The sequence below is a fragment of the Phaethon lepturus genome, unplaced genomic scaffold, assembly GCF_000687285.1.
Source record: "Phaethon lepturus isolate BGI_N335 unplaced genomic scaffold, ASM68728v1 scaffold54647, whole genome shotgun sequence".
In the NCBI taxonomy this organism is placed as follows: domain Eukaryota; kingdom Metazoa; phylum Chordata; class Aves; order Phaethontiformes; family Phaethontidae; genus Phaethon; species Phaethon lepturus.
Genome location: NW_010552186.1, coordinates 30,170 through 44,706, shown reverse-complemented (window position 1 = coordinate 44,706; position 14,537 = coordinate 30,170). Strand labels below are relative to the sequence as shown.

Below are 14,537 nucleotides of genomic sequence, written 5' to 3'. Positions count from 1 at the left end.
TTCTCACTCCTCTCTCCAGCTGCAGTTGCTGCAGCCAACAGGTTTTTTCCCCACTTCTTAACTCTGCTCCCCCAGAGGTGCTGCCACCGTTGCTGATGGGCTCAGCCTTGGCCGGCAGTGGGTCTGTCTTGGAGCTGGCTGGTGTTGGCTCTACCAGATACAGGGGAAGCTTCTAGCACCTACTCACAGAAGCCACCTCTGCAGCCCCAATGCTACCAAAACCTTCCCACACAAACTCAATACAGTCAGCTTTTCCTTTTCTTCTGTCTTCTCAAGATTAGTCAGTACCATATTTAGGCAATGGAGGAAAAAGTCTGGATTTTTGCAATTTTAAAATTCATGTTCCAAGCATTGGTATGACTGAGATAGACTACCCAGTTCTGGTCTAGTCAGATAGTTAAGGAAAAGTTTTTTTCTTTGTAGGATTCATATCCCTTTTTTTTTTTGCTTCACTGACCTAAGTGGTCAAAACTTTACAGTACTTGAATTAGAGCCTTTTGGTTCACAACTAAAAGTGCTGTGTGATTATTACTGTTTGGTGTAACCTGAGGTGCTTTGAAATGTATGAATTACTTGCACTGTAGAGTAGAAACTAGTAAACCAGAAGACAAGTATTATTTTATGGACTGAAGGCTTAAGATGAAAAATCTTAAATGATTCCAAAGGTCTCACTCCACAGACATCCTACATCCTTTCAACAACTGAACAGTTAAGTGTCTTGCATTTTCGTTGATAAGTAAAATAAACAGCATGGTAGACTCTAACCTAATGAAATAAATTCCAGTCACTATAATGTTACTCCCTGTAACATTACATAAAAATACGCTTTAGCATTCTTTCTAGGATAGTGTTCAAAATAACATCTGTGCCCACTGAATAGAAATTAATTTCAGAAGTGTTTTTTGTGGCTGTACCTAAGTATACTTAGGGACTTTTTCTGTGTTGAAATGCTTTGGAACCAAGCATCAGGATCTTTATTGGTCATTTTTTGCCACACATACAATAATTAAAGGTAAAATTACAATTATATATAAGATTCCTGCAACAATTAAGGTCACAAGTTAATTTTTTTCTTTTCTCTTAGCATCTGACGTTCTTTCTGGACTAGACCCTAAAAGTATTGTACCAGTCTTGAATGAAGAAGAGGGCTATCATCAAATTGGACCAGCAGAGTATTGCAAAGAATACTTTGTGTTGTCTGTAACCATTGCATTTGCCACACAGTTGGAACAGGTTTGTTTCCTTGCTATGTGTAGTTTTAAAGAAGTACTATCCTACATTTGTATCTTTGCCCTCCCATGCCTATTTCTAGTTACAATTTTTTTATTGACTGTAAGTTTCTTGCAGTAAATAGCCTTGTTCCCATATTGAATTAATATGTTAATTTGAATTTTAAAACTTTATGTAGTGCTTACATGGCAAATTACAGATGAAAGATGGGAATTCTCTCAGAACACTAAAATTGCATTTACTTTAAGTAATGCACTCTTATGAAATGCGTACATTTATGTTACCATATAGTATAAAAAGTATGTGTGTGGATAATATCAGTCTTCAGTGTGATGCCCATGTGCTGACATTCCAACAAGATGAAATACCTTCAGATCTGTAAGGTACATGAAACGGTAGAGTTTATATGTGGCTTAAGGGAAGGACTTATTAGCTTGAATGAAGTGGCATGTTATATGTGATTATTTCAGCTTTACACTTCAGCTGCAGTGCTTATGCTTTACTGTACTAATGAAACATTTTCTGATTTAAAAATACGGGTACACCCAAGTTACTGTGAAAGTCAAAACTGCAAGCCAGCATGATTTTAATTGATCACAAACTCATAGTGCATGATAAATTCTCAGTCTTGTCATCTCTCTTCAGAGAAATTAATTTTCCATGTCAGAATTGCAGGGCGTTGTAAAGTAAATTTGCTGTGATCACTCTGGCATAGCTTGTGCCTTTTTAGACATTGAACTCACAGTTGCAGTGCCTACAGGATGAGGTAGCTGCTTCTGGCTATTCTAGTGCCTTATTCAATCACATAAGTTATTGTATAACTCCGCATCTAATATTCATTATTTATTTACATTATTTGTGGAGGCAGTGCTTATTTCTGAATATTTGTGCAGTGCTCAACTTTATTGAATATATGATGTCATTAGAGCCCTTGGTGCTGATAAATCTTAAAAACAATTCAAAATGGGTCAGTTTGCAAGTTATTGGTATGCTTGTAAAGTAAGACTTTTTTTTGAGTATTAATATAAAACTTTTCTCTACTTTTACCTGTGTAATGCAAGCTAGGATTTAGGTCAGCTGCTTGGTAGCTTGAGGTCACACTAAGCTCTTTAATTTCCAAGCTAATGCTTAAGGATTACTGTCACTGTAACGAAAGAGATATGTTCTTCTTTTCTGCATCTTTTTTAGTTAGTTCCTAGTACTATGAAGCTTCCTGAACGACAGCCTGAGTTTTTTTTCTACTACTCATTACTGGGAAATGATGTCACGAATGAAGCTTTCACTGATTTAATTAATCCAAACTTCGAACCAGAAAGAGCTTCAGTTCGAATACGTAGTACAGCTGATGTCCTTCAAGTTTATCTTTGTGCACAGTCAAAATTGCAGGTAAGCAGTTTCTTCTCAAATGTGAATGAAAATGAATGATCAAAATAAAAGGAATAGAATAAGTCTCAACCTGAAATTGGAGAGCATTTGTCTTTCCAGAACTAGATTGTATGACAGTATTTTTGGCTCAAATATAAGTTGTTTCTCTTGCTGATATGAGGGAAACCCTAGCTGCAAGTTTCCCAGCTCAGATGGAGTGCAGTCTCTTTAGTATGGTCGCTATAATAATCTGCATACACGTCATGATAAAAGGTATTGCTGAAATATGGTGTTCCCAAAGAGCTGATGTGGCATTCTCGAGAGCTCTGAGCTCTGAGACCAGCTCTGCGATCAGACCATCTGCAGCCTACAGTCCAGCTTTGTGCTGCCTGTAACCTCACCCACACCAGCTGCTCAGGTTACTCTTGCCTGAGTTCTAAAATCACTGTTCTCAGAACTCGTTGTGAATAATAAGGGAGGTCTGGCTTTTTTCCCCACTCCTTAGCCAAATACTATTTTTAAATACACTACAGCCATATTTGGGCTGTTAAGGGATACTGCTTATCTTTAGCTATGCCTTTAAATGGGGAGCGTGGTTTAGGGTGGACTTGGCAGTGTTAGTTTTATGGTTGGACTTGATGATCTTAAGGGTCTTTTCCTGCCTAAATGATTTGACGATTCTAAATATTGGGTAGTATTGGAAGTGTTCATGGCAGTCTGCATCTGGCTCATTCTTAACTCACTACAAAACAAGAGACTATTTGGTGGAGGGTAGCATAGGGTTTCTAATAAGGATGGTACTATAGGTTTTCTAATAACACAGCTGGTAAATAAGACTCTTAATTATACATGCAAGTCTTGGATCTGGACCCTTTTCAAGTTATTTTTTTCAACTTGTACAGACAGTTCTAGTTTTGTTATCCAGGTGGTTTAATAATATTTCTGTTTAAATCTATATTGTTTCAGGGGGTTTTTTTGTCTCAACTTTAAAGATTTTTCTAATGACAGTTTTTGGACAAACATATGCGGTGATGTATTTGGAATTTAGTCTTAGTCTATGATCTTGAAACAAAGTGTTAAATATTTCCTATCTATATGTACACAAACGAAGAATTATGCATGTCACATTCCTGAATGAAAACTTTTTGAACAATAGTTGTTGTGAGGTCAGCTCGACATCTTGATTGACAGTTTCCTTTCTCTGACTTCTCACTCAGCTTCCTAAAATAAAGAATGCAGGATCAGTATTGTATTCTGATCCTTAATATTTAACAAATATTTTTCTGAAAATGATGACTTACAAGTCATAAAAGGTGCTAGCTGCCAGACTAGGGGTGTGTGTATTAGATACATTGTGTATGATTATATTTGTGTGTATATATGTGTGTATGTACATACATACACATCTCGGTGTGTATATTGGCAGATGACACCTTTTAGCATTAAAGTCTTCATTAAGTGTAAAAAATATTAAGGAGCTAGAATACAGTGTTCTGATCTGCGAAAACAGAACAGAAGTGACTGTTACTTGGGAAAGAGCAAGTTGGTATACAAGTTTCATTGAGAAAAATAAATTACCTTAGAGTATGTTGGGTTTTTTAAAATCCATCTTTTACTTGAGTGTATAAATACTGAGCTGTGGAAGGAAGACAGAGTCAAATTTTGAAAAAGGAATAATGATTCTTACCAGGAATTAAGAACAGTTACTTAATTCCAAAAACCCTTGCTATTTAAGTGCTGGCTAAATATATGCACAAAGGCTGAGCTTTCAAGTAACTTTTCTTCTCTACCTGGCAGTCACACATTTTATGTGCTTATATATTAAGGGGAAGAATTTGTGCTGTGGTTAGAAGCTACAGACTGTTGAATTTGTCCTCTAGAAGGGATGATGTGGCAGGCCCTCAGAAGGGCAGTGCAGTGATCTGCTGCTGTGCTAGCACTGGGCAAATCCTACCTGCTTAATACTGAGACTTCATGGCTCTTCTAGTACTGCTCAAAACACTTGTTTACAGCATACAGGGACTAGATTAGGAATGATCATTTTAATTTCTTGTATTTATGCTTCTTTTAGTTGAAGGTGAACAGACTGTTCAAATGAAAATGCACATGCCAGTTACTTTCTAGCACTCTTGTATATATACAGATTCATCTTTGCTGTGGGGACCAGTCTCTTGGAAGCACTGACATACCCCTGTCTGGACTAATGAAGAAAGGAAATGTGGAGATGGATCAACATCCTGTGACAATAGAAGGAGCATTTGTCCTTGTTCCACCCAATAGAGCTAAGCAGAAACTGCCGCAGTTGCCTTTGGATATGGCTCCTACTGTTGGGGTATCTGTAATTCTGCAAAGGGAGAGCTTGAGTGCCCAGGTATAGCTTACTTGTTTATTGTTAGTTTAGACACTGTTGCAGTTTCATTTAAAAAAAAAAAGGTATTTCTTTATCATATAAATCATATTTGACAGTTAAACATGTAAAAGAAAACGTGAAAGGGTAAGTTGCTTTATATTAATATCCTTTCATTGCTTCATTTTTTTATGTCACGAAAATAATCTCAAACTGTTGTAGACAGAAATTTTCAGTACAAGCCATGATCAATAAGAAAACTATATCACTTCATTCAGCCTTTGATTCCCTTAAATACTCCAACTGAACCTGAACAGCCACAGAAGAAAGTTCTTTCACCTATTAGTGGAAAAACAAAGAGCCTGCAGCAGAGATCCCAGAGTGTCCCATCTCAAGCTGACCACTCTTCTTCAACAGAAGATGAAGCAACAGAAAGTGAAGTAGAAAGTCTTAAGTCTGAAAAAGGCACAAAACTAAAGAAAAGGGGTATGTGGTATATAATTTTTTCCCAGTTGTTGTGTGGTCTTGGATCATGTACTGCTCATCTGTGGTGACAAATCGCAGGCAAGCCGAGAGGGGTGGTAGATGCCCCATCTCTGGAAACAGTCAAGGTCAGGCTGGATAGGGCTCTGAGCAACCTGATCTAGTTGAAAATGTCCCTGCTTATTGCAGGGGGCTTGGACTAGATGATCTTTAAGGGTCCCTTCGAACCCAAACTCTTCTATAATTTACATAGAACAAGTAACAGGAGGAGAATAAATGTAACTTGAATGTGATTGTTGTTGAAAACACTTGTAAGACTTAGACTGGAGATTTGGTGGTATATAGGTTACAAGTGACACTTATGGTCATCAGATTGTCAAATTCAGGGAATTCCAAACATTACTGTTGTTGTTTCTCAATGTGAAGGATCAGTACAATAGCTGTGAAGAAACTGACTTGCTTAGTGATGAGATGAAATGGTCTAATGTTCACATTTATTAAATAGAAAGGAAGGGGAAATGTGGGATTTTTAAGATTTCTAAGGAATTTACTGTGTGGATAATAAATTGTGAAAACAAATGTTCATACTGTACAGATTCCTAGGCAAAACCAAGAAACTGTTTTTTGTTTATTTTTACGTTAACCTTTTGCAGGGACTTGGTAGCCCATGTAGCCTTGTAAGACTTCCCTTATTTTGTTTTTTATATGAGGATTGGGTTGTGGAGAAGTTGAACAGAAATGAGAGAGGAAGAAATATTACAATGATAGAGTAAAGCTCGGAAGAAATAATGTTAGTTTGCTAAACATTACTGAACATACAATCTTAGGAGATGACTTATGAATAAAGCAGAATGATTATTTTTCTAATGCGATATGAATTACTATTCTTTTGAGATTGGTCCTAAAGACACCCAGTCCTGTAGAGGAAGATCTGTGTCCTAGAACATGCTTTTAGGATTTGTCTGTTAATTCAGCCAAATTTTCTTTTAATCCAAACTGGTCTTACATAAGCAAGGATTAAGTCCTTTATATAGAATGTATCAAGAAGTATTGTGAAGCCAGCAACTAGTTTGAATCTGGAGTTAAGAAATCTAGGATTGTGCTTTTTTTATTAATAGTAATAATAAGTTTATAATTCGTCGTTTTGGCAAGATGTAAAACATGTCATTTCACATCTATCTTTCAGGGCTGGTGGCTGAGTCTTGCCAACAGGTTAACAAACAGTATGCTGAAGAACTTCCAGTTTTCAAATCGCAGAGCAGAGCAAAGTCACCTCTATTGCCGGATCTTCAAAATTCCAGTAATGAAAAATGTATGAAAAGTAGTACACTGAAATTTGAATATAGTAGCAACTGAAATGAATTTTAACAGTATGCTGTATGCAATTTTATGTTCTCTTGTTTGTGACAGCCTTAAACTTCTACTCAGTCATTCCATTGCACCAAGCAATCAGTGACATTTTACCTGAATGGCTGAAAATTATTTCATTCCTATGTTCTGTTGACTACCTGGTGACGAAGTGTTACTGAATTTTTCTTTTTTGTACTGTTACTGTTAATGTAAATAAAACACTTGAAGAAGCAGGAAAAAAATTAAGTAAATGCTAGCAGTGATACATTTCTTTAAAAATAATAAAAATGGAAACATTTTAGATAATTATGAAGAATGAGTATCAGAACAACGAACACTTACAAAGGCAGTTGAGTCTTTCTGACAGTTCCTTTGCCTCTTTCTCTGCTTTACTATCTCAAACATTTTTGGAGGATGCCTTTTGGAGACTCTATCTGTAAAGCTTGTAGTTTGATCTGTTACTCCTTGAAGGCAGTGTTGGGTCACTGTGTAAGGACTTGAGAAGCCTGGATGCAATTGAACAGGCATGTTCAAGCAGTAGGTTCTGCTTCCTAAATTATAAAATGGGTGTCAGAGTAGGTGGGTTTTGATCAAAGGGCATAAGCAGATGTACTTTACAGACTTAGCTAGGGCTTTTTAGTTCATTTCAATAGCTAAACTTCTGCTTGGGACCAATAGTTGATGCGCCTTCCATAAGCTCTGTAATTGACCTTGTGCTCTCTCTTTTTCAGTCCCAAACTAAAGAGGTTAGTTAATTAAAAGGCAACTAAGTTACTAAAATTTTTTTTTTTGTAAGCCCACCTCTTCTGCATGCCCTCAAATTGGCTAGGAGCAATTATGTAAACCAGAAGTCTTATAGCATCCCTGTGAAGAATTTAATACCTTGGATCTTAGTCTAAAATTTTCTTCAGTGACATAAACCTACATAACTTTGGAGATAAATAAAAAAATAAAAATACTACACACTATTTTTAGAAGACTTACAGTATATTCAGATTTTTGGTGTTTTTTCTTTGGAAGCAGTAATTTACAAATAAAGTGGCTATGTTTCATTGTATTAGGTTATATTAAAAGGAGTTGAATCTCTTGGGGAAGCAACCTATCTCTAATTGCATTTAAAATGTGAGACTGATCTTTAATATATTTTGTTATTTTGGGCAGAACAGATTATTTAAAATGTGCACAAATTATCTTCTGTGTTTTCAGCTGACGATGGTCCAGTAGCTGCATCTCAACCCAATCCTGTGGGTGCATCTAGTTCTTCTGAGCCTGTGTCAGCACAGAAAATTGTCATTCCAGCAGCCTCTCACCATTTTTGCTTTTCAATAGACTTACGAAGTGTACGTGGTCTGGAAGTTGGTTTTCCAATAAATTGCATTTTAAGGTACAATATTTTTTGTTGATCTTATTCTTGGTAATAACAATAGGTTTCTAATGCAAAGCTTTCATAATTTGAATGATTGCTGGCAGTATGCTCCGTGACGCCTTTTATGCAGCTGATTTTTCAGTAACAAAATACCTTAGAATGTTCATCTGACTTCTCACTGAACTTCTGAGCATTACAGCATTAAGGATAGTATATAACACTTCACCTGTGCTGTAATTTGTATTAAATCTCAGTTGAATATCTGAGCTCAGATAACACAGATCAGCATTCAGTCCATAGATGAGAACGAGGATTATTTGTCTCCTTATTTTCTGGCTACGTTTTCAACTGATTGAAGAAGTGATTTCTGTAGCTTTCCATGTCTCCCTCAAGAACTCCTCATAGTGTTTTAGTAAGAGACAGGTCACCTGGTTTGTGTGTGACAGTGAATCTAAAGGAAGCACATTCTAGTCTTAAAATGAAAAACCAATGTAGTAAATGCATTATCATTCTTACAGTTAGTATCAGGGTTTCTTTTATAGTCTGTGCATACAAGAACCAAAGCTTAGTAGGGAGAAATAGCATCTTCTGTTACGTTCATTTATGGAGTTACAAAAAAGGCAAGGATACGTGAGTTTTGTGCCTGAAGCAAAAGTTGAAAACTGCCAGTACTAGTTTGGAACAATTGCTTAGAGATTAGTTTGCTACTCATGTCAACATGAAAAAAAAGCATGGGAGCACTTCTGGAGGATAAGCAGATGTTAGCTGGGAGGTGAATGCTAAGTTGGAGGTATAAGAACTAAAAAGGTAGAGGACCAATTAACAGTAAGGGTATTGAAACGAGTATGCATGTTGGGATTTGGTTGGCTTTTGTAATGTTGCCAGTGAAGAGAGAAACTCTCTTCTTTGAACTGTGTTTTGGTTTAGGTTTTCCTTAGAGTTTAGAACCAAGAGTTCATAGATACAGTGACAATTTAGTTGGGGAAAAAAAAAAAAAAGAAATCCTACTCGTGCAATAATAGTTACTGATGGCTTATGTGTGGTTCATAGTGGTTTACAGAAGTTTTTACAGTTTGCCTTTTGGTTTCCATTAGGGCCCTTTCGGTGCACATCATGAAGCATATCTTAAATGGTGGTGTGGTTTGAAAGGGTTGAATATTTGTGGCTGTGGAGGTGCATCTGCATTTGCTTTGGATTTGTTGTTCTGACAGAATTTGGTTTGATACAGTTTTAACTGGTCACTGGGAAGTCTATTTGTGTTGATGATTCTTGGAGTTTAAACTTTCTTTGAACTGGGGTGAAACGGTGGGGTTGGGAATATTTTAAAACAACTAGTATAGACTGCATCACTACTGGTTTTCTGTATAGGCAATATTATAAAATAGTATGTGGAAAACAATGGGCAATGGATGGAATTTTGTCATGTAAAAGCTTTTTTACATAACATTAAAAAACATAACTTTCTTCAGAACAGTGACAACAGATAGGTTTTGCTGTTTCATGTGCTTCAGTTACTACAGTCAGTGATGAATATGGAAAGAAACTGAAAGATAAAAACATCCAAATACATAAATGCTAAGAAAATTTGCAGGGTAAAAAATTACTTTTTCTCTGTATATTGGGAGCACTATTTCATTCAGGACTAAACAAGCTCTTCAAACAACTTTGCACAAGCAGTTAAGTATGGAATTTTGTAAGTGTCAGCATTTGATAACACATTTATTTTATTAGTAACTGCTGACAGCTGGCATCATCAATTTGAGCAAAGCAAAGTTCAAGAGGTTCTTGGCCTGCTCTTTATAGTTTATCATACAATTGTGCCAGTAGAGTAGTTTCAGGCCACGTTGTAAATCATACTGGTAAAGTGATTTGACTTTCCTTTTAGTCAACTAAACTGTGGGAATTCAAATTCAAATGTGACTGAAATTTTCAAATGGTTCTGACACTGTGTATATGTGTACTTAGCTATCAATTATTGTATGTCAGACCAGTCTTAGTTATAAATGTAGATTGCTACTTGAGAACATTTATAACTATATCTGAATATAATACTCCTTTCTTCTATTTCTCTGCTCACTTTATATTAATAATCACAGAATTTTAATTAAAGATTAATTCATATGGTTGTGAACATACAGGTTATTAAAGCTTTTTTGTTAAAATAACAGAAAATATAAATGAAGCTGAATCAGTGCTGAAATAAATGAGAACATATGAGTATTTGAGAACTAAAATCTATTGTTAGATGTACTTGTGCAAATTTTGGTAACTTTAATATGTCGTGCTTCAGTAAAAGTAGTCTAAACTGGTTTTCTTGTTGCAGAAGGCATAAGAAAAAAGTGTTATTTGATTATTTTTGCTATTGTTTTTATTAGGTACTCGTATCCATTTTTTGGCAGTGCAGCACCTATTATGACAAGCCCACCTGTAGAAGTCAGGAAGAACATGGAAGTCTTTCTTCCACAGTCCTACTGTGCATTTGACTTTGCAACTATACCTCATCAGCTTCGAGATACATTCTTCAGGTGGTAACTTGCATTCTCTTTATCTTAATTACAGTTTTTCTGTTTTTTGTTGCAAAGTTCAAATTTTTTAGTTAGTATCAACAGTTTGAGAATTTAGTAAAGAATTCAAGTGCTAGTGCCAATGAATATTTAATACACTGCTCTTCCAGGTTCTCACTCACATTTAAAGACAGTGATTCTCAAATTCATACTTCTATCTCTTGAGTACTTGTATAGGGATCATTGCTTCCAGAAACAAGTGCTGTTACTGTAAGTTGTTAAATTAGAGGTTGATAGCATAATTTTAACAAAATATTACTTGAAATGGAATAGGTAAGTTCTTTATTTTTAATACGTGATGACTGTATCTTTGAAAATACAGCAAGCACTTAAGAAGCTGAGTATAGCACTGAGGACTCTGGCACCATTTTCCCAGTAGTACTACCAGTTTTCAATAACTGATTAAGCTTGATATATGATATATTTTGAAAGATATATGATATGATATGATATATGATATTTTGAAAGAAGAGGTGGAGGTATTCTGAGTGGCAGTGACTAAAATTTATGTATAGGTATTTATAGATGATCTAGGTCTGTTGAGATTATTCAATCACTTTGACTGCAGCATTGTCCTTTCTAATATTTGGAGTCAGGAATGATAATCTGACAAAAGTGCATAGGTGGTGGAGAAGATAAAAAGTCAGTCAGTCTCATTCCTCTGAGTCAGATGCAGTAAACTCATCTCATTGTTTGGGAATTATGGCCATCACTGATTTGGAAAGTTACTTTTAGGTCCTTTTCCCAATTTAATAGGAATGCTTCCTCTTTTCTCTTGATTTCTGACACTAAAATCACTTCTTTGTTTCAGATTACCTCTGCTGGTTGAATTATGGCACAAGGATAAAACAGCGAAAGACTTGCTTCTAGGAGTGGCGAGACTTCAGCTTTCAAATGTTTTGGCTTCAGAAAAAACCCGATTCTTGGGTGGTAATGGTGAACAATGCTGGCGTCAGACTTGTAATGAAACAGTCAGCGTCACAGCAGCGCAAGGGTATAACTATTTCAAAAAATTACTTACTCTGTAGCAAATTTTGAAGAACTGTTTGTTTAGCATTTCCCTGGAAAAGGGCAAGCTCTTCCTGTTTACCTTTTTGAATAGGTCAACAGGCTGCAGAGTACTGCAATATGGAGGTGAGAGTAGGCATCCAAGAGGGTAAAAGTTAAATTGCCACAGGCATATTGTGCAACCCCACACCACTACCAGAGTCATTGTAATAAATCTTTATACAACCATGATCTTGGGTATGCTTCACAGACAGATTAAAGAAATAAGTAATGTGAAAAAATGTTATTGAGGCACTTTCCTGAGTAAGTTAACTTAACAATTACAAAAAGTTGCTGATGTTCTACAAAATAGTTAAGACTCTCCATAGTATGCTTTTAGATGCAGCTGACTTCAGTGAAGTTAGAAGGACAGATATATCCATAGAGTGGAGAGGTTTCCTATTTCAGGATGGTAGTCTGTGGTAGTAGTGGAGGTTTGAGCTTGTGTACATCAGAAGGAGCAGTGTTGCTAGTTAATATTCTGTCTGAAGGTAAATGTTCATTTTCATGGAGGGGTGACATTACTTCTTAAGTATATGACGAAACTTAATTTAGAGTTGGTTCTGTCCTGTACCTTGTTGAAGATGTGAACTGTGCTAGCTATCAGTGTCTAGACCCTTATCTTTTTCTGTATGATAATGGAGATTGCTTATGCCTTTAGAAATAGATACAATTGCTGTTAAGACTGAGGTTGGTTTTCAACTTCTAATCCTACAGATAATTAAAACATGCTGTTTTTGACACACGGGAAACTTCAGGTTACTGATACGAAGACTGATATCTTCCTACTTCCCAGTTGATAGGAAATTGATCTCTGACTGTTTACTTTTTTCTGTGTGAAAGCCAGCATGCCCTGATTCTGTGGAGAGTTACTTTATGACCTCCCTGTACGTTCAAGTTCACACTTTCATCAATAGCAAGATTGTTAAAATGAAACCTGGTTTTGCACAAAACTTAATAGCCACTAGATGGCACTCTCAGAACGTAATCAGGTCTGCATTTTGCTGTGCTTATACCTCTCTGGCTTTGCCCTTGTTGGTGTAATGTTCTTTTTACACTGATACGTTAAACTGACTTAATTACTCACATCTCTAAGGTCCACTACCTTGAATCTTGTTTTGTTTTTTAGTCAGTGACTGGTAAAAAGTTGTAAGAATGTAATGCAGTAATTTATGTTAAGTTACATGAACTACAAAATCCCAAACCAAATAAATATTTGGGAGTTTTTTTCTTGCCAATAACTGTGTAAAAAATATTTTAGTGTTGTCTCTTTATATTTGCTGGAAGAGAATTTCTGTGAAAACTACAACCAGTGTTAATTCTGCAGCCTTTTGTTGCAAATGGCTTGGTATCTATTGCCACAGCTTCCAGGCTTCAAGTGATTGTGTAATTGCCTTTGCATCATTGAGTAGTTATAACTCAAATAATAGTGTTTTTTCTGACCATGTACAGGTCTACACTGCAGTGTACCTTCATGTTAGACTAGTGAAAACTTTCAGTTACATGGTTTGTGCATATGCCCCTTCTTAATAACTTTCTGTGCAGAAAACTACCTTTGTCTACTATATTTCATCTATGATTAGAGATGACACAGCCAGAGACACTGTTCTACTTAAGCAGAAACTAGAAACTACAACTTAGTTCATTAAAATACTGTTATCTAGACATTTTTTCATGGTACTAGAGCAGATAGATATTTAACCTATAAGTGGATTTCAAGTTGTCAGTTCTTTCTTCTGAAGCTTCTAGAAAGGTGTTTCTTAGTAATCAATGGATGGCTTACCACAAGTGACTTGCTAAGTGACTTATTATACTGTGGATAACTAGAAACTTACTGTTAACATTGAAAAAAGCAAGGCTAAGGAAATTCACTGAGTATCTTAAAACGAAGTCAGCAGTGATGTAATGTATTCAATAGGTGTATTTGTTAGATTTAAGACTGCAGGTACAACTTTGGATCATTCTCTTGTCACAGGGATGTATATATTACAGCAAGCTGTTAGTTAAATAGGTTCCCAATGGCAAGTTATCTGTTGAAGTCAGAAAGCTTACTGTAGATATATAAGTAAGTTCCTAAGTTAAAAAAATATACATGGCAGAGCATGTTTGGGCTCTCAACGTAGGCAACTGTTTAGAATCTCAGAGCTTACATGGAACCTTTTAGCACTTCAACTTCACTGTTTTGTGTGTTGTCTTACAAATCGCTTCCTGTATTTTTAAGACAGTTTTCATTAAAATAACATTCTAATGCTGTTTATAGGTCAGGCAACAGAATAGCAGAGCTTTCGTATGCTATCACTTTGGAAGACTACGGGCTTGTGAAAATGCAAGAAGTTCTGGTGTCAGATTCTTCTCAAGTAAATTTTACATAAATCTTACCCTTTTTCCTTGAACAGTTCTTTGAAAAGTTGGGTTTCCAGTTAAAAATCCACTCTTCTTATATCAGTGCATAGGTGCTGGTCAACAGCGGCATGTCCCTAACACTCAGCCTCGTTGTGCCCCAGAAAACCATCCAGAACCTCGAGAAACTCTTGAATACAAAGCAGCACTGGAATTAGAAATGTGGAAGGAAATGCAAGAGGACATTTTTGAAAATCAGGTTTTTACTCTTTCTGTTTATTTCCTAAACTGCATGACTGCCAGAGAAGCTTTAGCAGAACTGTTGAGAGGCGTACTAACTGCTTTTTACTTAAACTTTGCCACTCTTTCAAGTAAGAACTAAATTTTTCTCATATATAATATAAAAACTTAAGATGTACACAAATATCTCCCATACTCTTAAGGA

General features: G+C 36.0%; 1 protein-coding gene across 1 annotated transcript in view; it reads left to right on the top strand.

The window, feature by feature from the left end:
- Nucleotides 1-1,101: 1,101 nt before the first annotated feature.
- Nucleotides 1,102-14,537, top strand: part of CEP120 (centrosomal protein 120kDa) — a 32,872-nt gene continuing 19,436 nt past the window's right edge. The window contains exons 1-10 of the mRNA XM_010291132.1: nucleotides 1,102-1,233; nucleotides 2,419-2,616; nucleotides 4,739-4,966; nucleotides 5,221-5,428; nucleotides 6,612-6,725; nucleotides 7,982-8,159; nucleotides 10,517-10,666; nucleotides 11,517-11,699; nucleotides 14,013-14,109; nucleotides 14,199-14,351. Coding sequence (XP_010289434.1) covers nucleotides 2,434-2,616; nucleotides 4,739-4,966; nucleotides 5,221-5,428; nucleotides 6,612-6,725; nucleotides 7,982-8,159; nucleotides 10,517-10,666; nucleotides 11,517-11,699; nucleotides 14,013-14,109; nucleotides 14,199-14,351 — 1,494 coding nt within the window. The 5' untranslated portion in view covers nucleotides 1,102-1,233; nucleotides 2,419-2,433. The remainder of the gene's footprint in view (nucleotides 1,234-2,418; nucleotides 2,617-4,738; nucleotides 4,967-5,220; nucleotides 5,429-6,611; nucleotides 6,726-7,981; nucleotides 8,160-10,516; nucleotides 10,667-11,516; nucleotides 11,700-14,012; nucleotides 14,110-14,198; nucleotides 14,352-14,537) is intronic.